Below are 23960 nucleotides of genomic sequence, written 5' to 3' on the forward strand. Positions count from 1 at the left end.
CTTCACTAAAAGGAATTATGACAATCTAATGGTTACATACTTTTGTTCTCGTGTTGTAGGGTCATCCAGCTGCAGCTCTTTTCTCATAGACCCTTCAATTTCTGCTGCCAATGAATCCTGTGAGTAATAAAACAATGGTTTAACAAATACTTCCTAATTTTCATTTCAAATATTCTAGCATTTCAGTCATCAACTATCTGTATCAGCAGATCTCCTTTCATTGCCTTTGCTAAAAACAATCATTGTCAGCAACTGGGATGTTAATTTATACTGGATCAAAAACAAACCAAGAGGAAACTTTGCAGTGTGGAGGGTGTGAAGTTCACTCCTTGAATTATGTTATGCACCTAGTTCATTAATAAAAATTTAACTGTAAAATATGTACTACAAAATAATAGAAAATTAGTAGTCCACAGTTGAGTTAAAAAATGGAATATTCTTTACTGAAACATATAAACAAGTGATCCTAGTTGAGTATAATGAAAAGAAACACATTTATTATTTATATATAATCAGGCCATTTGCTGCAAGGGAGTGGTTACAGAGGGTGGTTTTGTTAAGAGCAATAAAAGGATTAAATTCATTCCTTTAACCATGTCCCCCCCTTCACCCTTAACACCATAGTCTAAACTGAGACTGTGCTAACTTAGAACTGAAACTAAAAAAAGCTAGAGACATATTAAAATATGTAACATAAGAGCAGCTTATTAAGGCTAATCTACTAATCCAAATTTTATTAAGAAACTAACTCACTAACAAAGATTTACTACTAGACATCTATCAGAATAAATATTAATACTTATAAACTAAAACACTTAAAGATCGCTTTCGTACCAAATAAATACTTAGGTTTCTGTGTAAAAAACATAATATTAATGAACGTCTATAAATCTACAAGTGAACACCTAAGTAGGCTGAAAACCATAGTTATAATTGCTAAGGTGGAAATACAGTGAAAAATGTTAAAAATAAAGCATTAAGGCCCTGAGGATCTGTTCAAATGTGGCATCCAACTAAGAAAGCACTTAGTTTGAATGAGTAAAAGTGCACTGAAATATCCAAAAACAGCGCCAATGTCAAGTTATTTTCATTGTAAAATATTTGCAATGTTTTATTTTTGTTTATAACAATATTAGCATGTGTAATATTAGCATGTAATGTCAGCATCAATCAGTCCCATATCAGACTTTTAAAAGACTAAAACAGTGGGGCGGTTTTCTGAGTTCTAGTATGCTTTTTATGCAGCAATAATAAAGCCCCAGTTTTCTAAGAGGGCTCACTTTCAACTGCCATAACAGTTCACATTTTTCTAAAAGATTAGGGATGTCTGAATAATTTGAAATTTACAGTTAGTGTGTCTTTTGTAAAGCTGCAGGTGCCGAGCCAGTGCATCATTCTTGTACTTGGTTATAATTTCAGAAAGATGGCCAGAAATCCTTCTAAGTCTGTTGAGCGTTTTCCCCACATAAAATGCTTCACAGTCATTGCAACTTGCCCTGTAAACCACCTGCAATGAGTTACACTCACTTCCTGCGGTGGTTTTAATCAGTTTCTTTAAATGTTGTTGTTTGTCTTTTGGCTTCGCCACAGTGGAACTCCGGTCCGCTAATGATTGGCAATAAATCTTAACGAACGCCGAGGTGCCAGCTCGACGTCCAACCTTCAACGAAGGCACGCTCATTTACGCATGTCATTCGAACGCACATCCAACCGCAGGGAGGACATGCAGACTCCACACAGAAGGCACTCTCCGAACTCCAGCTGAGAATAGAACGGGAGAACCTCTTGCTGTGAGGCAACAACGCTACCGCTGCACCACCGTGGATTTAGTTTATTTCAATAAGGGCAGAAAAACATGTCTCCCACCTGTATGTGCTGACAAAAGACACAGTTGGCTCCACACTTATTGGTGCATGTAACCAATGGTCTGGGCCTACCTTCAACCCAACTCCAGATGTTCATAGGTTGATACTAGGCTATCTGCCCTAGGGCATTTATAAGCCTAGTCAGAGTGTGTTTGGCTTTCGCCACCCTTTTAGATTAGTTGACTGTGCCTCTGTATAGTAGGTCACAGAAGGTAGCCCTTTTAAGGTTAGCTTACCGTACCTCTGTCAAGCAGAGACACAGAAGAGATCCTAGGGGTAAACGTACAATCTCCCATCCACTCATCAAGATTTCTCTTGAAGAGTGTCAGTGAGGGGCTCTGCCTAACATGGATTGGGATTTTGTTCCAGAGTGAGGGGAGCCTCTGGGATATGAATCTGTCCCTCCAGCATGTCCTACTTATTTCTGTGCTGAGCATACCTCTCAACCTGGAAACATAAAAAATCTGGACAAGGGCCATGAAAAATAGGTACAAATCTGTACACTGATTAACATCTAATTTGCATACATAATTGCATAACCCCACCTACTCCAATGGAATTGTGGGATACCAACTTTTGAACACAAACTGAAGAATAGGCAACCAAAATATGGCACCAGAGTCCCCCCGCAGCCATTCCAATGTCCCATTACCTGGCTATTTCACTCCATTTACCATAAACACTAATGTGTGCATACTGCTTTACTTCTACAATGATTAGCTGGATTTTACTTTTACATTTCGCAGCACATCAATGCACAAACACTAACAGACATCTGATAAACAAAATCAATACGGTCTCACAATGAAAATAGACTTGGCATTAAAACTTCTCTGCCCCTAAAACTCACATTTATTGAAACAGCATTGAAACCTGCACCACATCCAAAGAAAATGCATCTGGCCAGTGGTGGATAAAGATTACCTTTGGGCGGTTTTCAAATCATTGGCCCCTTGCACACAGAACAAGAAACATTCATGTGTTCTTTTCTTTGATATATCTTCCTGACTTTATTAAGTTATATTACTTGTATAATACAGCAGACTTGTTAGAGCACATTTTAAATGTATTGTTTGAATGAACATTTTTCCAGTAGGCTGTAGTGTAGGCAATGAAAGAAAATGCATGAACCAATAATTATAAAACTGCCCACTTCAGAAAATTTCCATTATAAAAGTCTACTTCCACACCCAAACTATAAACAGAATGACATTAGTGTAAGCCATAGGCATCTTGCACGGCTTCTCGCACTTATTTTCAATTTCAGGTTTTTTTTTTGGGGGGGGGGGGCAAAAGGTCAAAAACCAGGGACACATTTTAAACATTACATGTATAATTTTGGAAAGTTGCTAGAATAAAATGTTGTCACCACCATGCATGTTACTGGCAAGTTTTGAACCCAGAACACTATACACTACACTTAGTGCAATATACCACTACGCTAAATCAGCAGTTTAAACAATAGGAAGACTGAAACTTAATGGCTATCATTTAGTGAATTCAGTTCTCACTTCTCACCATAGCTCTCAACCTCTTAGCACAAAAAACCTGGACAAGCAACAAAGCCAATAATGGGGGAATACAAATTCAGTTGTCACCATAGTTCTCAACTCTTAAAACAAAAAAAAAAAACAAATCTGGCCAAAGCTGAGAAATGGTGGTGGCTAGGGACTTTAGGCTCTTTTTACCCTGTATCAAAAGGTACAGGGTTTGAGCCTAAATACCTCTAGCCACCAGGTGTATTACATGGGGGCATTTTCACACACACATGGTAAAAGTTGCAATCAGTAAAACAATTAACATCCTATTAAACATTAATTAAGCTACATAAATACAAATGGTCAGTTACTGTACTGCATTTTACTCTGATGGCATTTTATGGATGTGGTCACTTCTCCCAGCACTACTGATGTAACACCGGAAGAGAACTGAAGAAAAAAGGAAAACAAAATGTTGTTATATGTGTGTAACTGAGTTGCTGTTGCAATTGAATAAGTTAAACATAATTAGAGAATTATGCAAGGCATCATAGTAGGAATGGTCAAGTTAGGAGCCCCCAGAAGAAATAGATATATTAATATGGAACCATGAGCAGGCATTAGGCAGCTGATGTTTCACAGGACTACTGAAATCACAAGTTTCCACTCATGACTGATGCACATAGTGTAGCATTCACTTTGGTCTATAATAATCTCATTTCATTTTATTTCTAGTACAGCTATAAGTGGATATAAACTGCAGTGGGAAGACTTTTGGCTGGTACTGGCATGTCTGTCATTGTGAAGAAATAGCAAATACAAAAAAAAAAAACACAGTGGTTTGGCTGGGGTGACGCTGTGTGGACCAATAAGTAGCATTGCTGCTTCACAGCAACAGGTTCTGTGGTTAATTCTCAGCTGGGGTTTCTCCTCTACAGAATGTACATATCTTCACTAATAGAAGGCTAATTGCCATTACAGATTTACAGGGTTTCCTTATACATAGAACCAGCTAAGAAAAGAAACAGGGCAAGACAGAATTGCAAAGGCCTAAACCAATTAACTATATATTTTTTTGTTAAGAATGGCAGTAATACAATTATACATACAACTATATAAAAGAGAAACATGGCACAATGGCAAGAGTATTGAGAGAAAATACACACACACACACACACACACACACACACACACACACACACACACACACACACACACACACACACACACCCTTTGTTCCTTACCTAGTCAGATTTAAGTCCTTATTCTCTCGGCTCAGCAGCAGCGACACACCCTTTGCTCCTTACCTAGGTAATATACGAAACAGCAGCAGCTTTAAGTCCCTATTCTCTTGGCTTAGCAGTGGCAGCAACAATACAGGAGAAGCAAAGTCCCTCTCAGCAGCATTCTCTGCCCGAAATGGTAGGCAGGATCAGACAGCACCAAAGTCAGCATTTTCTGTCGGAAACAGCAAAGCCTGCATTCTTGGCCACAACAGTTCAAAAGCACTTCCCTAGTTCCCGCGTTTCTGTTCGAACTTTGAAACGGCAGCAAAGCCAGCATTGTACTCTGAGCAGCAGCCAGCAACAATTCAAGGTACTTCCCGCCTGCTCACAGCCAGCCGGAAATGATGACGTGAGCTCCTTGAGCTCAGTTCCGACTGGCTGGTAGTGCTCTCGGAGTTGACGTCATCACGCACGTGATGACGTCGGCTCAGACAGCGCGAAAATTAAAAAAAATATAAAAAACAAAACCAAAGAAATCGGAAATGAAGGGGTGCCACTCGGGAATCGTGGAACCCCTTCATTTGGACCCCAAAACTCGGTAAAAACAGAGTAATTTGGGACGGTTGGGAGGTCTGGTGCTGAGGTTCAAGTCCCTGGAGCATGTAGCTCTAAGGGATTTGGATTTCCTGAGGTGAAGCATGTCCATTAATTCTGGGTTGGACATGGCTTTATACGTCAGACACAGATCGCCTCTGAGTCGGCGGTACGCAACTGAGTAGAGCTGGGGTGTCTTTAGCCGAATTGCATAGGGCATCTGTTTGAGTCCCTTGATCCTCTTGGTGAGGTACTTTTGGGGTCTTTCCAGTTGCTGCAGGTGTCGGGTAAGGTACATCCCAAATGGGGCATTGTATTCAATTATGGGCCTGATAAGTGATGAGTAGAGGGGCACAATGACCTCTCGATCTAGATGTGAACCCTTTCGTGATAAGGTGGGCTATATAGGTCTTTCTAACCACTTTGGCAATGTGATTGTCAAAAGGAGAGATTGCTATCTACTTGGGTCCCCAAGTCCCTAATTACTTCTTCCATACTTAATGGATTACCACCTATATGGTAATTTGTGGGCACATTGTTTTTCCCAAAGGGGATGACTATGCACTTTTTGGCATTTAGCTTTAGGCCATGGCTCTGGCACCAGTTATCCATCTCTGTGAGATCCTTTTGGAGGATGCTTGTGTCAGCCGGAGAGTCGATTATGGCACCCAGTTTGCAGTCATCTGTGAACTTGGTCAGCCATAGTACACCCGTGTTAGCCTGTACCTCGGAGAAATATATACCGAACAACAGAGGTCCCAGGACTGAGCCTTATGTATGGGATGCCACTTGTAACTGGTTTAGAGTCTGACATGGCACCTGCTATTCTGACCATGTGTGTTCTATCCCTGAGCCAGTTTGCAACCCATCTTGTGACATAGGGGGTTGATATTTAAGCTGGTGAGCTTATTTATGATGCCCGAGTGGGGTATTGTGTCGAAGGCTTTTGCGAGGTCCAGGTAGGCTGTGTGGACTACCTTCCCTTCATCTATGGCTTTGGCAACTGTTTCAAAGAAGTCAACCAGGTTCAAGAGGCAAGATCTGCCCTTAACAAAGCCGAATTTGTTATGATCCAGTGTCTGGAGGTTCCCAATGTCTTTGTTTATGATTTCCATGATGATACGCTCCATAGCTTTGCAGACCAGGCTAGTCAGGCTTATAGGGCGATAGTTTCCGGGGTCCGTTGTGGCACCACCTTTGTGGAGCGGGACCACTGTTGCTTTACGCCATTCCTTGGGTACATATCCTGTAGTAAGGTTGAGATTGAACAGTGACTTTATATAAGGGTTTAGTTCTTCTTGGAGTTCGTGTAAGACGCAGCCCGGGACACCGTCTGGTCCCATTGATGCTGTTTTTTTTTGCTTTGGAGAGGGCAGCTCTCACCTGTGCATCTGTGATCTCAGGAAGGCTACACTCTGTTGGGATAGACATTTGCTCTTTTGGGGGGAAAAGTTTGCACTGAACCTTTCTGTCAGGATGCTGGCAATGTCTGTGGGTTCAGTGTATTTTTTGTCATTTTGCACCAACTCAGAGCATATCTGGGAGTTGCCTCCCAGGTTCCTGACATAACTAAAGAAGGCCTTGTAATTATCTTTAGTGTCTTGTGCAATTTTTCTTTCGAAGCTGGCCTTAGATGATTTTATGAGGGATCGTAGTTTCTTGTTAGTGCTGATCAGAGACGCCTTCCCTTTTTGGGATTTTGCTCTATCATGTAGTAGCTTTCTCTTTCTGTTGTATAGCTTATTTATGGCCGGGGTCCACCAGACAGGTCTTCTGCCTTTGGAGGAATGAGTCTTGGTTTTATTTGGGATAGCATGCTCTATGCATTCCTGTAGGTGTCCATAGAATGTGTGAAGTTTGCTCTTGAGAAGTTCTTCACTGTGGTTTCCTTGGCTGGGGGTGGGGACGGAATATGGATGTCCAGTGAGATTAGTTTATGGTTTGATCTTGCCAATGAGGGGTATACCTCTGGTGTGGAACACAGAGACCCCATGTTGGTGAAGACCAGATCCAATATGTTTTCCCCTCTTGTGGGAGTGGTGACCAGTTGTTCCATAGCATTTGAGTTTATAAATTCTAGCAACCGTTGGGGCAAGGGTGTTTGGGCTTGAGTAGTTTTCCCAATCAATGTTTGGGTAGCTGAAGTCACCCAATATAATGGTGTTTGGAGAGACCTTCATATTTTCCAGTGTTCTCAGGAAAGCCGAGTGGGGTTCCTGTGTTTGGGAGGGGGGGGGGGGTCTGTAACAGGTTACAAACTGAAAAGCAGTTTTGCCCACTGTTAGTTACACATGGATGGTCACCAATGCTTCGTGCAGTGCCACTAACCTGGAGGTGTGGGTATCTTTGATAAATATGGATATGCCCCCTCCTTTTGTTGTTCGGTCCGAGTGTTGGGGCCGAAAAGCATGGTATGAAGTATAACCTGTTAGTGCTGGGGTGCTCTCGGAAGCCTTGAACCAGATTTCTGTTACTGTACAGATATCGATAGTCTCCATACTGAGGAGAGTCTTGAGTGCGTGCATCTTGAGGTTTAGACTTCTGGCGTTGAGCAGCATTACCCTTAAGTTTTTTTTTCTTTGTGGTGTCTATGGAGGTGGGTTTGTCTTTTGAGCCATGCCTAAAAAAGGCACTATGGGGGAGGCAAGAGCCTTTGTCAGTATTCAAAAACCCAGGGGGGTGACAGGTGCAAGCCGTCCCTAGCGAAGCAACGTGGCTCGTAAAGCATGTCATCCCAGGCTGACGGACACTGGATCCCCTATGAATGATACCAATACGTTAGCCAATTGATAAAATGGATAATTTTGTCTTTATACTGTGGCATCATTCTTGGTGAGGGCAAGATGCTACTCAAAGGTCAGGGTCATACCAGCCTGGGCTACATGACCAGAGAGCTCCTCTATGTCTCTTTTCATGTAGTCCAGGGAGGTACGTCTCAGGTCATTCACACCAGCATGGACAATGATGGAGTCATATTTGTACTTGCTTTGGAGTGACCTGAGTGCTTGTGTTATGTGGCGGATCCTGGCACCAGACAGGCAGCTTACAGTGACCTTCTCCTTGTTCAGTCTGGTGAGTGGGACGTCAGTGTGTCTGACAATAGAGTCACCTATTACAAGTGCATTAGATGTGTTGTTTAGCCTTAAGGGCTGTGACTGTGTGGCACACTGACTTTGTGAGCTATGTGCTACGTGGGTATTGTTTCGTAGTAGGGGTTGCTTGGATGTCTGCTTTGGAGGTTTCTGCTGCTTAAGCAGATTTTTATTTAGAGCCTCCGAGTATGTTTTTTGTGTGTTTATGTGTTTGGTTTGCTGATGTGATAGGTCTATGTGAGACTGGATTTGTGGTGTGTGTGGTTACCTTCTCCTCCTGACTGGCTGTGCCAGTACTGGGTTGAGAGAGCTCAGCCGCCAGTTTAGCTACATAGTTGCATCTCTCACATATATTTGAGCTTGTTGGGCGAAGGAGAGGGTGGTCTGTATACATAAGACAGTTGTAACATTGCCTCAAGATTCCCAGATTCACCAGCTGGACTGGAGAGTAAACCCGAAACTGACCTTTGGACATGCTTGAATAATATAGGGAACTACTTATTGACTGATCAGAAAGAACCAATAGGGAGCAAGTACTTAGAGTATAAGAGGGTGTAGTGCTTAGGTTTATTAGTGTTTACCTATGAGATTACTTATACGAGCAAGTGCAGGGCTTTAGAATGAAAATAGAGTGCTTATTTTGAGATTTAGAGCAGTTCTAAGGGAAAAAGTGAAGAGCAGACTTTGTGGAGCCGGGAATAATTTAAACCTGTTTAAGCAGCGCTGCCCAACGCTGCTCTGTAAAAGAGAGTTGCAGAGTTTTAAGAGAGAGAGAGATCAAACAGTTTGGAATTGACCCAAAATGGCCAATAAAACTACAGTTTCTAGGCAGCAACCACTCCTACAGGGACAGGCAGGCTGCTCAGTGTTAACCATTGCCACCAAGTAAGCACTGGCCTCCAAGAAACTTACAAACAGTTCAGAACAGCAACTCTATAACTGAACTTTCTTTTAAATTATACAAAGTGGGAAAATAGCAAGGTTTTTTTGTTTATGTTTAAGGACTGCAGAGACACACAAGTAGCAAACTCGTCAGAACAGTGCAACAAATGACCCCAACACGTGTGTGCTAGGTCAGAGGCAGGTAAAATGCAATTTTAAGAAAAAACTATTTTAAATTAAGTGCAACACAAAAAATGCAATAAACAGGCTCTAGGTATGTTCTAAATACTGCTTCTAACACAGATATCAAGTTTTGCGATCAAGAAAATGCCGAAAAGTAGGCGGCAATGCAGTTTTTCTAAGAAATAAATCAGAAGAAAATACGTAAAATCTCAAAAGTGGCTCCTTTCTTCTCTCAGCATTTTCTCCTCTTGGTAGGTGCTTCAGCAACAACTATCAAGCCTGGAAAGATGCCAAAACCACGTGGCTGCAGGGTTTTAAGAGAGAGATCAAGGCGTTTGGAATTGACCCCAAATGGCCAATAAAACTACAGTTTCTAGGCAGTAACCACTTCTACAGGGACAGGCAGGCTGCTCAGTGTTAACCACTGCCACTGGTAAACACAGAGACTTCCCTTTAGCCCAAGTAAGCACTGGCCTCCACGAAACTTACAAACAGTTCAGAACAGCAACTCTGCAACTGAACTTTCTTTTAAATTATAGAAAGTGGGAAAATTGCAAGATTTTTTTGTTTTTGTTTAAGGATGTTTCTGGCTTTCCTATACACAAAGGAAGAAGCTTTTCCAAGGTGTCCATTAAATACAAGCTTTTAGTAATTATGGCCCAGTTCTCTCTAATAATATTAATGATGCTGTGACAGTCAACAGTAAAGGTCAAGATACAACCGTCTTTAGATTTGTTGTCCAAAGATTTCTTTAACATCCTCCTATAAGGACTGTTAGGTCCTGGTGAAGTTGTACTTTTTAGTTCAATTATAGTTTGCAGAATGCTTCTTAACATATTGCTTTCATATCCCCTCACCAAAAAAAAAAATTTTCAAAACTATTTAGGTTCTTAAGGAACGGTTCCATTTTCGTGGTGATCCTAGCCAACCTGTAGCTCTGGGACTTAATGTTATATTTTGTCCTGGTTGGATGGAGACTCTTATTATGTAGCAGGAGGTTTACTCTGGTAGCTTTTCTTTAAAGATCTGTGTCCATTTTACCTTGGTCCAAGTCTTTAATAATCTGCATATCTAAGAAGACTGCCGAGGTGAAATGCAGGAAGCTGGTGGCTTGATTCAGATTTATTTATTTTTATTTATTTAATTAAATTATTTAATTAATTTATTTATTGGCATTTGCTTACTGGGAAAGTCCACTAAGCCAAGGAGAGCCCATTGTCAGTGGAGGCCCATGGAGAAAAGCTCCACGTGAAACACAAATAGGATATATAGCACATCACAAGGCACACATTTTGAGTATATACAGCACAAATGGAGGGAAAAAATTCTTAAAACAGTAGTACACTTAGAATATATACAAATACTTGATACATACATAATAAAACTAACTACACTGTAGTACAACTACAGTTGATGTAGTAGTATTGGTAAATATAAAAAGCTTATGTACACATACCGTAAACACACATAATTGTTTGTGTCTTTCGGCTTTTCCCGGTTAGGGGTCGCCACAGCGGAACTCCGGTCCGCTAATGATTGGCAGTAGATTTTTACGTACCGACTTGCCAGGCCTGATGCACAACCTTCAACGAAGGTACGCCCATTCACGCATGTCTCCACGCAGAAGACGCTTTAGCTGAGAATCAAACCGGACAGCGTCTTACTGTGAGGCGACAACGCTACCGCAGCACCACCACCGCGGGACCGTAAATTAAAATGTAGTACAACTACAGTTGACATTGTAGTATGGGTGAATATAAAATGCATAGCATTCAGATGATGACTGAGATTTAGAGCTGGGGAAGACATTAAGAGGCTACAACAGGGTTACTGCAGAAGTAATAATATGTGAGCGGAAATTAATGGAAGAATATGAGAAGGAACATGTAAGAAGTTGTGACTGATAATAGTAGAGGTTAGAAGGGTAGGAGTAATTGAGACTGAGGTAAGGAGAGGAGGTCATTAGTAGTAACTGAAATATGTGAGTACAAGGAGAAAAAAGGGGAATGTTAGGAAGGCACTAAGATCTAGGTAATGGCCGGTGGAGGCTTAGTGCAGTTACAGATCCATATGGAGTAAAGGTGAGTGCGTATGGCGATTTTGAAGGAAGCAGTACATTCCATTGTGTGAATGGCCTGGGGAAGGCTGTTCCAGGTTTTAGCTACTATCCAGGAATATAGTAGTTGACCAGCAGAGAGTTTAGGTTTCTGAATTTGGAGGAGGTGTTGGTTTTCTGATCTTAGGGACCCTATTAGGACTATAGTGAGAGAATAAGGACTTTAGGGCAGGGCAATCCTGTGGTTTAGTAAGTAATTTCTGTGCGGTAGTTAATTGGAGATAAGTAAGATAGTGGGAAAATTTGAACCAATTTAATGTTATTAGAGGTATGCAGTGGTGAGTGGATTGGTGGTTATTTGTTGCAAATTTGACTATCTTGTACCATATTTCTAGTTTAGGGAGGACTGGAGGTTGATTAGTAATGGGGTACCACAGACTAGAGAAGGAAGAAGATAAGTGGAAGCAAGTACTTGTTTTTTAGGGAGAGGAAATGTTTATGTCTGTAGAGTAGTCCCAGTTTTTTTGTGCATCTTGCTGATATTGTTTTCTAAGTGTAGGTCAAATTTTAGGTTTTTGTCAATTATAACACCTAAGTGGTTTGTGTGACATTCAATTTTAGTGCTGTTTAGAGACAATATGTGGAATTAAGATTTGTTAATGGGAGTGTTGTCCTTTGGAGTGAATATTATGAGCTTGGTTTTATACTGGTTTAAGGGCAGGTGGTTCTTGTGGAGCCAAGTCTCTATGGCAGTAAATGCAGACTGAGTAATTTGCTGTAGTTGAGTTGTGTTTTCACAACAGCAGATTATAGTAAAGTCATCCGCATACTGAACAAGAGAACCTTGTTGGAATGTCAGGTGAAGGTTGTTGATGAAAATATTAAACAGTAGGGGTCCTAATATGGAGCCTTGGGGGACACAGGTGGGGTTAGGATTATACAGGTATATAGAGCGTTACCATTTACAGCATGTTCTCTATCAGCGTGGTAGCTTTTGAACCAAGTTTAGAGGTGGAGTGGATAGTCCAGTGTTAGAAAGTTGGGAAAGGAGGTGTGTGTGAGAGAGATGGCATCAAAGACTTTAGATAAATCCAGAAATAAGGCGGAGACAATCTTCCTGAGTCGTGGGCTTTATTAACTAGGTCCATAAGGGACATTAGTGCAGCTGAAGTACTATGACCAGGTCTGAAACCATGCTGAGTTTCAGAAAAGATTTGACTTTTGAGAAGAAATTGTAGAAGAAGGTAGTGTACACTTTTTCTAGGAGTTTGGAGATGGGGGATAGAATAGCTATAGGATGGAAATTGGAAATATCTGTTGAAGCACCCCCTTTGCGGAGGGGTAGTATGTTTGCTTTTTTCCAGAGGTTGGAAACTTAGGATTCTTGGATCTATTTATGAGAATGCCAATGGGGTAAGCAATAGTGGCTGCAGCAATTTCTAGGTATTCTGCGGGTATGCAGTCTGCTGCGTTTCAGCTGGGCTTAAGCTTCAGAACAAGTTTTTTATGGCTGTTGTAGGGACAGTACAGGGTTTGAATTCTGGAAAGGAATTGGGTTTAGCTACATTTGTATGGGTGGATAAGGAGGTATGGGGACAGGGAGTGGTTTGGCCTAATATGTTTGTAGTAGAGAGAGGAGACTGGGCTGTGAATGCTGAGAGACAGGAGTATTATTTGGGAAGTTAGTTGTGGTGAGAGGTTAAGAGAATGTGGCAGTGATATTAGCTATACTGTCTATGAAGTAGGAGTTAAAGTTGCTTACTATTTGTCCTGATGTTTTGTCTGGGTGGGGCAAGGATTACTTTTTGCACCAGGGTTTAGGAGAGTACTAATGGAGGACTAGAATGGCTTTGGGTTCTTTGTGTTTTTTTTTTGAAGGTTCAAGTAGTATTCTTTCTCGACTTTGGATGCACATTTTTTGTCTGGTTACAAGTTGCTTGTACTTTAATAGGTCTGACTTGTTCTTGTGTTTATGCCATAACTTCCAGGTTTTGTCCCACATTATCATTATTTCTTTAGTAGATTTAGTTAACCAATAAGCATGATTAGTTCTTGTTCTTTAAGTTTGGGTGGGTGCGAGGCTGTCTAATACACTTTTAGATAGGTGGTGTTAAAGCAGTGCACAGCATCATCTAGGGAGAGAGTTTTTAGGTTATTCCAATTTCTTCTTTAGGATATTGTTGAATGTGTGTGGGGTTGAATTTGGATAGGCTCCTGACATGTTTAAAGTGTTTTTTTTTGTGAAAGGGGATAGGCTTGGGTAATGAACGCAGGAAGGTTATCACTCACAGAGTTAGGGAGGGTACCGACTGATGAGAATTTAGTTGAGTCTGAGACTAGGATCCAGTCTAAGATGGTTCCTTCATTGATTATATATTTATATCTAGTGGGGGGTACAGATTAGTTGGGTATAGTGAAAGGTTAATATTGGTGAATGGAGTTTATGAGGAAATATTAGACCAATTAATATTGACATTGCCTACTTTTTATGGTGTGGGAGGCCCAGGATAATATTTCTTCTAGAATAGGTATGCTATTACCTGGGGGTACATATAGGACTATGATACAGAGATTTTTAGATATGTTAATTTTAGGAAGGAAACCAGGACTTCAGAGTTTAAGAATTGTGGGATGTGACCAGTAAATGGAAGTATGTTAAGAGTATTAGGGAATAGGATGGCAATGCCATCTCCTTTCTTGTTGGTTCTATCACCCTTATTACACTGTAGTTGGGAGGGAGAAATCCTGTGCCTTTTATATTAGGCTTTAGCCATGTCTTGGTAATAGCTAGGATGCCTGTTTTATTATGAGCTAACTACGTATGCATGTTGGAGGTTTTACTGCAGATACTATGAAGGTTTACGGTAGTTATGTGTAGTGATTTAAAGCATTTAGTGGAATTTGTCATAACAGGGGGACTGGTGGTAGAAGAATCAGGGTTGGGGTGGACATCACCACATTGGACTAATGTCAAGAAATTAAATGAAAGTTGATGACTAAAGGTGGTTAGTTTGGAGCTAACAAAGTGCAATAAAAGGGGTTAGCTATAGCTGGAGTTACGAACAGAGTAGTTTGCGGGGAGGATGTGTATTTTAGAGTATAGTAGTACAGTTATATAAAAGAGGCTGGGATTAATTTCTGAGTAGCTATCAGATTGGGTGCACAGGGAGCTTGCTGCAGAAGTAGGTTTGGTGAATATTAATCTGTGGTTGATTGATGGGAATTGTATTAGAAGTGCTTGTAGTTGTATAGTATGGGAAAATAATAGTATGTGTGAAATGGAGGGGGCAATGTTGACTGGTGGGGAAGGTGTTAAGTGGAAGGAAGTAGACACCAGGAAGTGGGCAAATTTTACTGATTAGTTGTTGGCTAGGGGAATATAAATTTAAGGAAAGTGGGGTGGGTGGGAATGGGAGTAGGGTAGAGGAGTGGAGTGAGCCCAAGCGAAACATGGGCAAATGAAGCAGGCAGGACCCGATCGTGTATCGTGCCAAAAACAATCACGTACGTTAGAGAGATATGTGAAGAAAAGGAACTACAAGGCATAATACTCTTAGTAATTACAGGCTGGGGAATGGGGACGTTTTTAGGCTGAGAGAGGAAGTGGTAAGCAGTGAGACCTGGTCGAGCAGCATGCCAAAAACAACCAGGTAAGTTACAGAAGGTTATATGTGAAGAAAAGGAACTACAGGGAATACTCTCAGTAATTACAGGCTGTAGAATGGGGATTGTTTCAGGCTGAGAGAGGAAGTGGTAAGCAGCTATAAAACGTAAGGCTAGAATTGTAAACAGATAGTTGATAAAATCTAATTTCACACTACCTCCTTTCCACACAATAAAGACGTCATCATTAAAGTGCAGATACACTGATATTCTGCATGTATTCTCTGTTAAAAACATAATCCTCCTCCCACTTGCCTTGGGCTATGTTGGTTAGGCTAGGGGCCATAGTTGCCCCACATGGCTATACCAGTCTTTTGTCGATAGCCATTTCCATTAAACATAAAAAAAGTTGCAGCTAAGCAGCATATCTAAAATTTTACTTGTTCTTTTATGTTGTGCTGGTGTGTCATCGTTTTTCCTGTATGAATCAATCACTGTTTCGATACAATTACAGTATATAATGATTCAATATCTATTGTTAATAAAATGCTAGCAGCATCAATTGTAACATTTTTTTATTTTCCTTAAAAAAATCATTAGAGTCTTATGTGTGAAATGTTCTTCTCAGCCAGAGGTTGTAACAAAAAAATCCAGGTAGATGGCAGCGGCTTTGTTCAGGGATCCCCCACTTGCAACCACTGGTCTGTAAAGAGAGTTTTCTCTATTTTTAGGTGGCTTAGAGATTCCAAAGAGTTTAAGCAAGCAGGGGAAGGTGTCTGTAGATAGCCAAGTTATCTGTTAACAAACCATCATCATAAAGTGCAGTCATGGCTGTGTACCAATTGTCATATAATGCCTTAATCTCTTCTAAAGTTAAAGACTCATAATAGTTAGTGTCACTCAGCATGTCTTCTATCCTCTGGTTATAGCTGCTGGTATTAGTAACAATACCCTCTTCCCTTGTCAGCCTTCATAACCCATTGAGACTTAACTTTTCCTGGCTCTAAATAATGCTTTTTTTCTCACCTTTGTTTAGGTTGTAGAACATTCGCCCTGCTGGTTTTTGTAGTATTTTCCTGATGGCCATTTCACATTTGACCTTAAAGGCTGCTCAAGTTTGGTGTAAGGAAGGACAGAAATTACTGGGTCTATTTATTGTTTCTTCCATAGCTTTTTCTCAGTGGTATCAGATTTGCCATGATACAGAACTTTCAGATTCAATTTTCTGATATAGGATTTTAACTCTACCAGTACCTGTGCTGTGTCAGACCTGCAGTGAGGAACAAAAGCTAATCCCATTGAAAGCATACTAATCTCAATGACAGTAAGTCCTTTTTGGAGTGATTCCAGACAACAGGGTAAGTTAATAGCATGGCTGGTTTCTCCTCCTGGTTCTGTGTCCTGGGGTGTAGTTGGGCTCCCCAAAGTATTTCACTTCCCAAACTCTTGTACATTGCTTGGTTCTCTGGGTCTTACAAAGGGGCTCTGGCTGAGGATCGTTGAAACTCCTCTTGTGCCCTTTGGAGTCTCGAGGGATTTAAATGGTAGTTTTCCTGGTGTCTGATAGTGGGATGTTAATTTACTTAGAGCTTAAGAACTTAAGTATGTGATGCAATTAAATGACTATACTGCACATTTAAGTAATATGCGTGCTTAACATTGCTATAAACTGCAGTGTAATCAAATGGAACAAAATATCTTAACATTCATACATTTGCATAGTACTTCCAATCAAAACAAATGTTAAAGAAGCTAGAAATAAAAGTACCCACTCCTGTGGTATTTTAATGTACAACTAATAGTGTCACACATGTCATTGGAAGTCATTATGCGTAACGACTTGCTTCCGACTCCTCAGCTCATATGAAAACTGTCTGGACAAACCGAGTATACCACCCTATTGGAAAACTGCCATGCAAATCAACAATTACCTATACAGCAAGTTAAAACAGTAACATTAACCCTTATAACCATAACATTATCAGTAATCCCATGGCCATTAATTCACTATGGAAAAGAAAAGGAAACTTCTACAACTACAATACAGAAACACTGTACCTTATAAAATTGTAAGGAATAAAAGCAGGTGGTTAGGACAACAGCATCTGAGTTTTCTTAAAACTATGTGTCTGTATTAACAACACTGGGATTTTCTCAAAACTGTACAAGTCTAATTTTAACTGCTATCACTGTAATTCTCTAGTGATGATGCATACTTTCATAAGATGCAAAACAATATTCTGTAAAATCTGGTGAGATGCAGCACCATGACTACAAATAAAATAACCCTCTCCCTACAGTACAGTTCAAGTGAAACTTGTAAGGATCCCATTAATACTACAGAGTCGGTTCCATCCTTCTACCAATACTATTTTGTTTAGAAAGACTGTTTTTACTCCAGCCCCTTGCCATAGTGGTGGTTTGGGGTCTCTGACTTTACCCCAGATAATCCATGCTCAACTAGCAGCACGGGAAAGACCCAGGAAGAAAGGAAAGTAGTAAGTGGTCAACACCAGCTCATCCATCCTACGAGAGGATGGCAGCACAGCTCACTGCACTGGCAACACCTACAGGATTGCAGACATATCACTAGCAGCTATTACCTATGTTGCAGGGGTGCACCACTTATCAGGTAGTTGGTATGGTATGTATGCTAACATGCACGTGCCCTCTGTAAGGAGCAGTCAGAGCTCAGAACATACCATTTGGAGGACCTGATCAGTGACATTTGGACGATGGATCCCACCTGTGCTTGCTTAGCTCCCACCATGGAGGAAAGAATGACTTAACTGAATGGTGGGGGGAAGGTAAGACTAGATGGCCAACTTGGAAACAAAACAAAAGTAAAAGACTGTTTTCATTCTATTAACAAAAGGACAACTCTGTTACACCATCTGTCACATATGGCACACGACTATGCAGCATTCCTACTGAAAGGATCTTGGTAGACTTTCCTGCTGCTCACAGAACAGTTAACATATGCTGAACCAAACAAATTACCTTCCAACTAACAAGGAACCATGGCATCAACAGTTATACAGGGGAGAGGCAGGTCATGGCAGCCCTAAATTGAAAAATCCCAGTAGTCCTGTTGGAGTCTAGAAACAGCAAGATACATGCACCTAGGGTTTACTCTTTAGTAGCTATAAAAAGAGAGTAGAGTTTAAAGAAAAAGAGAATGAAGGACAGAAATTGCATGCTCTGCAGAGTAAGATCTGAGAATATTAGGGAGTGTGCCTTGCAGCAGATCACCAAATTCCCAAAAAGTCATAACATATGGAAGAGAGATGGTTAAAGACTGTAACCTAACCTATTTTTTTTTAGCACGCAGACAGTCTGAAGCACTGCTGTGATATATGTCCTGTGTGTAAAAAGTGGTGATCAGGCTTTAAAAACACATTATACTAAGAACAGTGTTGCAGAAAGTCAGGTAAAGCAGGATATAATAGTGTTACATTGATCCTCAAAGATCAGTAGCCTAGTATGCACCTAATGGTCTTGTCTGTAAAGTATTTGCTAACGCTGGATCTATGTTAACTAATAATTATTATATGAGAAACTAGGAACTAGTAGGTAAAGTCTGAAGTTCTAAAAAGACTCTGTTGTACATGGTGTAAAATAGTGCTGTTATTCCTACCGACATCCTGTTGCTTAGCTGTCTGATAAGCAACTCCATTACAAGTGTTGTCTGAAGCTTCTTGGATGGATTGCCTTGTGTAACTTCTCATGACAACTTATCTGTTACATGTTTTCCACAAAACATGTCAATATTTATACATAATCTTTTAATTCTAACAATCTTCTCAGATAGTAATGTTTCCACCAGCCTCCTGAAAGCAAAAATGTATTATTAACTTGTGGAGGTTTACTAAAAACCTGGAACATAATCATACCATCTTCATTACCCCAAATGATAACGTCTACAAAATTAACTTCTGGACATGGCTTATGAACATATGTTTGAACAATTACTACTTAAATATCCTAGAAATCTATCAAAAAGTGATCTCTCATGACTAACAAATACATAAATGTAACAATCAACAAATATATAAAGATATTACCTTGCTATAAGATACTCCTATAGAGATATTTCCGTTCAAATAACTGCACATAAGGGGGGAAAAAACTAACTCCATATCAATACCACACAGCTGTCTGTTGCATAATAAAAATTAAATAATTGCTAGACAAAATTCTGGGAGTCACAAAACACATACCTTGCTGGAACTTCAAAGAGTACTTGTAACGCTGTCGCTAGTCCAAATATATGCCTAATAGTACTTTACAAATGCATGCCAGCTGAACAATAATCCTTTCTCCATGTCTTAGCTTTTAGTCTAACAAATCTCTAGAATATCTAATATAACATTTTTTTTCCAATGTGACTGCAAAATTTCTCACACACAACAGTTTACTTAATCTTTCTAGCAAACTACTACTTGCAGTTACCATCAAACTCTCTAGAGGGTCAACTACTTTTATTTATTTTTTTTAATTTTTATTAGACAGGAATTTGATACTAATCTACGTAACCAACCTAAATGAACAGTGGTAATAAAGCTCCCGTGTGGATCATCTCAACATTTATACTACACAATGTTCAGTAATGATATCCATCTAGTACCATACAATATGAGGCATCATCCAATGTTCTTAAAATACAGGTTAACAATGGTTATTCTGACAAAATAATGTTCCTCCCTTTTCTATATGTAATCATCAAACTCGCATTATTAACCAGCCTCTGAAGATCACACAAAGCAAACCATTTATTCTTTAATGAGCTGAAAGGAACATGCTTTATGTCCTTTATCAATAAATTCCTAATAAGAACCAACACATCTTTATTATGGAATACCCTTCAAACATCTGGTATCAGTCAGGAGTAAGCTTTCTGCAAATGTAATGTCATCTACGTCCACAGAAATATACAACTTACTCAGAAAACTCAAAACATTTTGTGTATACTTTTTATACATATACTATTTTATGTATACTATTTACACTTACCTCAATGCTATCATTAGATTTATTTATTTATTTTACATTTGTTGACCGGGACAGTCCGACTGGATATATGCCCATTTTCAGCGGAGGCCAGGGGAGAAAAGCTCCAAGATAATAATACACATTCAACATTTAGTAAATGCTAGTTTCAAGCAGATCACAGTCGCAAGCAAAACCAGCATTTAGCACATATAGTACTAACTTATTATAAAAACACTTTACAAAACAACATTATTTTCAAAGTTATCATTACATTCAGGTTTAAGACACACTGAGCAGCAGTTATACAATTGACCCTTCCTGAAATGGTGTGGTACAAAAAAGTTAGTAGTTGAAGGTTAGGCATCTAAGCAATATAGAGGTCACTAGTCGGGGTTAGTGCAAGGATATAACCAATGAGTTTTGAAGTATTTCTTGAGTTTGTTTTTGAATCAAGTTAGTGAGGGTTCTAGAGTCAAGTCAGCTGGGAATCTGTTCCATGTTTTTCCAACAGAGTTGGCAAACAGAGTCCCCAGCTGAGTAGTTGGATTTGTGTGTTTGAACTAGGAGTCTAGTGGATGATCGCAGTGGCCGGGTGCTGGTGTAGGGGCTGATAATATTTTTTAGTGCAGGTGTATTTTCTGGTTGGTAAAGGACTTTATGTGCCAGTATTAGCTGGTTGAACTGCAGCAAGCTAGGCAGTTCAAGCCATCCTAGGCGATTTAGGTTGAGACAGTGGTGTATCCGGTAGGCTGTGCCAGTAGCAAATCTGGCAATGTGGTTATAGCAGGATGATAGCCTGCAAATGTTGTCCAGTACAGCTAACAGCTCACCAATACCTGATATTTTCTTGAAAGAATAGAGACAAATTTCATAGCAATACAGTCTGGGATGTGGCACTGGCTGGTCTAGTACCTCATGTTGCAATAACTGCTGTAAAAAGACAAGTGTCATGTGAAACTGTTCCTTTAGAAGCATTCTCACAAAGAGCAGGTCAACTTTAAATTCTACCCTGCACCAGCTAATAATACTCATTACCCAGCTGCCTAATGTCATGCTCGGCCAAACTTTTCAGAACTGGCTTAGTCTTCGACCCAGGATGACTGAGAGCAAAAGGGATAAAAAGATAAGGGAGGGGAATACAGCTAAGTTATGACTGGTTGGAATATTTCCTGCTGTTCTCCCTCTTTTAACCTGTTTTTCCACTACCATGTTTATTTTGGTTTTCTTACTTTTAGCCAGCTGGCTTTTGGTATGGCACCTGTAGAAAAGGCCAGTTTTGAAAGGTAATAGGAGGATAAAGAAGTTGTTTTGTCACCTTCTCTTCTAGTTTCTGAAAATCTCCTGTAAAGGTTTATCAAACAAAAAGTCCTTATCCAAGGTGCATTCAATAGCTCCCGATCATCTTCTGGTACTACAAGCAATTTGTGTCAAGCACAGTACCTACACCCACTGACATTGTGACAACTACCCCGGAACCCACAGCTGCATTTAATCACATTTTTCAACCTTCTGGGTCAGTTGAGCAGACTTTGTGATTTCTGACTTAGGGACTCGTATTGGATTTCTACCTCAAGTCCTTTATTTTAGGACTTCCTGATACCTGATTTTGTGCATCTGAAAGTTAATAGATTTAAATACCAAAGTGGTTCACATATACACTTTCCTAGCAGCTCCATCCAGAAATTTATGCTCCCTGTCATCAGGGATTACATTGGGATCTGGGACCATAAGAGGAATCTAAGGAGATCAATGCAGGATTCGATATTATGTTTTTGCAAAGATACTGGTAGCCCTGCTTGACACCAAAAAGCCTGGACTGATTTCTTAGGAAAAGAAGTCTGAGAATCTTCTTCTTTCGACTTTTCCGGTTAGGGGTCGCCCAGTGGATCACTGGTCTGCTCATGACTGGCAGTAGAGTTTTACAGTGTCAAGTTGCCAGCCCGGCACCCAACCTTCCACAGAAGGTACACACATGCACGCACACCTAGGGCCAATTTAGAGTATCCAATCCACCTACCGCATGCCTTTGGGATGTGGGAGGAAACTGGAGCACCCGGTGGAAACTCAGGCAACCAGAGGGAGGACATGCAGACTCCGCACAAAAAGCACCCCAGCCAAGTATCGAACCGGAGAACCTCTTGCTGTGAGGCGGCAATGCTAACCGCTGCACCACCACGGCTGCCCAGCAGAAGTCTGAGAATATGGTTTCAAACATGCTGCTAAGACGATAGAGGGACTGCCAGGATTTTGATCTCTTTAGGCTCAAGAGATCCAAATATCTCTCCTTTATATCAGGCATCTTATTTGTCTCCCACTTAAATGTTCTCTCATTCTTGGGAAGATTTTGCCAAATGAGACATCCTCAGACAAGGAACCTGAGGAAATTCTCTAGTGTCAGAGTTAATCCTAAAAGAGTATACCAACTGAACTGTGCCATTCTAAGATGACAAACATAAAAAGTACATTCTGTTAATCAAGTGAGGGGGGTCACTAATGAAAAAAAATGTTCCAGCTCATTCAAACGGGCATGTCCAAAAACAACATTTAGTAACCTTTGATCCCCATATGGTGAAGGATGACATACAACATTAACAGTTAAAAACAAAAAAAAGGTCTGAGATACAATAACAAATCTATAATGAAACGCACTTTATCATCATCTGCATTTTCAGAAATTACTCTATATTATATAAACCTCATCCTTTGGCGCAGCTACTATTAGTAACCAGCCAGAAGAAGTGACCCTTGTACAGTATAACTTTATATAAATGGGTCTCTAAGAGCTGTTGTGAATTATACTGCCATGTCTTACAAGGATAAAGGGACTGTTGCTTGAATATGGCTGCCATCTACATGCACAGGTTGTAATGCATAACATGGGAGGCAACTATGATAAAAAGCCAAGAGCAGGTAGACTGCAGATGCCAACCCAAAGAGCATTGTGCATAAGGAAGCAAGTATGCAGCATGCAGACATAATATCAGGTGTACAAAATACTCAAAGGTGAGGATAACTGACCGAAATGCAGCTTACTAATGGGTTCCTACAAGATTTCAAGTATCACAGGGGGTAATAACATTACAATCTGAAAAAGCTACATAATTTGCAAGTCTAGATACACTACTAAATGCCAACTATAGCCAAGCACTGGTCTCAATCTTGGAGATTCATGTTTAAATTTCAGGAGAAAGACTAGTACTAGATGGTAAACTGGATAAATCACCCAATATTCCCTTTTCTTATTTAATTCTATTCACATTTGTCAGCCATGTATACAGACTGGATTAAATACTTTTTTTTTGGCCACAAAGAGCAAAAGTTTACACTGGAAGAACTAGAAAAAAGTCAGTAGGTCTACTCTGAAACAAATGAAACCATGAAAAATGTCACTGGTTGTACGATGCAACACTGACAATGTTTAAAGAAAAACTCCTTCTCTTACATTTTAGTTCAACTTTTAGGTTGCTTTTCTCCCTGCAATATGGCCACAGTATTGTGTAGGTACCAGACACTTAGCTTAACTTCTCACATAATTTGCAGAGGAAGTTTTCTACACCTGCATAACATATCACAAACACAGTGAAATTTGTAGTCGGGTACTACTAACAATCTTATTCGGGTAATTAGTACAACTGATGTCAGGAGAACAGCACCTGCTGTAAAACAAAAAAGCAGGTAGGTGGGAAAGTGTTTCTACTGTCTTTATTGTAGAAAGGAAGAGAACTTACACTGACTCGCAGCTACTTCCAAAGTAGCCATGCCTTTCATAGCAAAACATAGCAATTAGATAGTCTTAGTTCAAATGCAGCTGTCATCTCTTTTGACACGTATAAGCAGCATCACAGTACTAAAATGCTAAGCTTTAAACTTTAAAGGTTTGCTGTTTATACTGCTTTACATTTTAATGGGACTTAAAATAGTGTCAAAGATGTCTGTGGCATTTAGAGAAAAGTCAGAAAACACTTTTTTTGGTAATTCATGTAAAGTAT

The 23960-nt window shown here is 40.1% G+C and overlaps 1 protein-coding gene across 8 annotated transcripts in view; it reads right to left on the reverse strand.

Annotated features, from left to right (window-relative positions):
* Positions 1-23960, reverse strand: part of TRAK1 (trafficking kinesin protein 1) — a 969724-nt gene that overhangs the window by 357067 nt on the left and 588697 nt on the right. For all 8 annotated transcript variants that reach the window (XM_044064726.1, XM_044064729.1, XM_044064725.1 and 5 more), the window contains exon 10: positions 41-117. In XM_044064726.1, the coding sequence (XP_043920661.1) occupies positions 41-117 (77 nt within the window). The remainder of the gene's footprint in view (positions 1-40; positions 118-23960) is intronic.

This window comes from Protopterus annectens, chromosome 3.part0 (assembly GCF_019279795.1).
Source record: "Protopterus annectens isolate FY-2018-M chromosome 3.part0, PAN1.0, whole genome shotgun sequence".
NCBI lineage: Eukaryota > Metazoa > Chordata > Ceratodontiformes > Protopteridae > Protopterus > Protopterus annectens.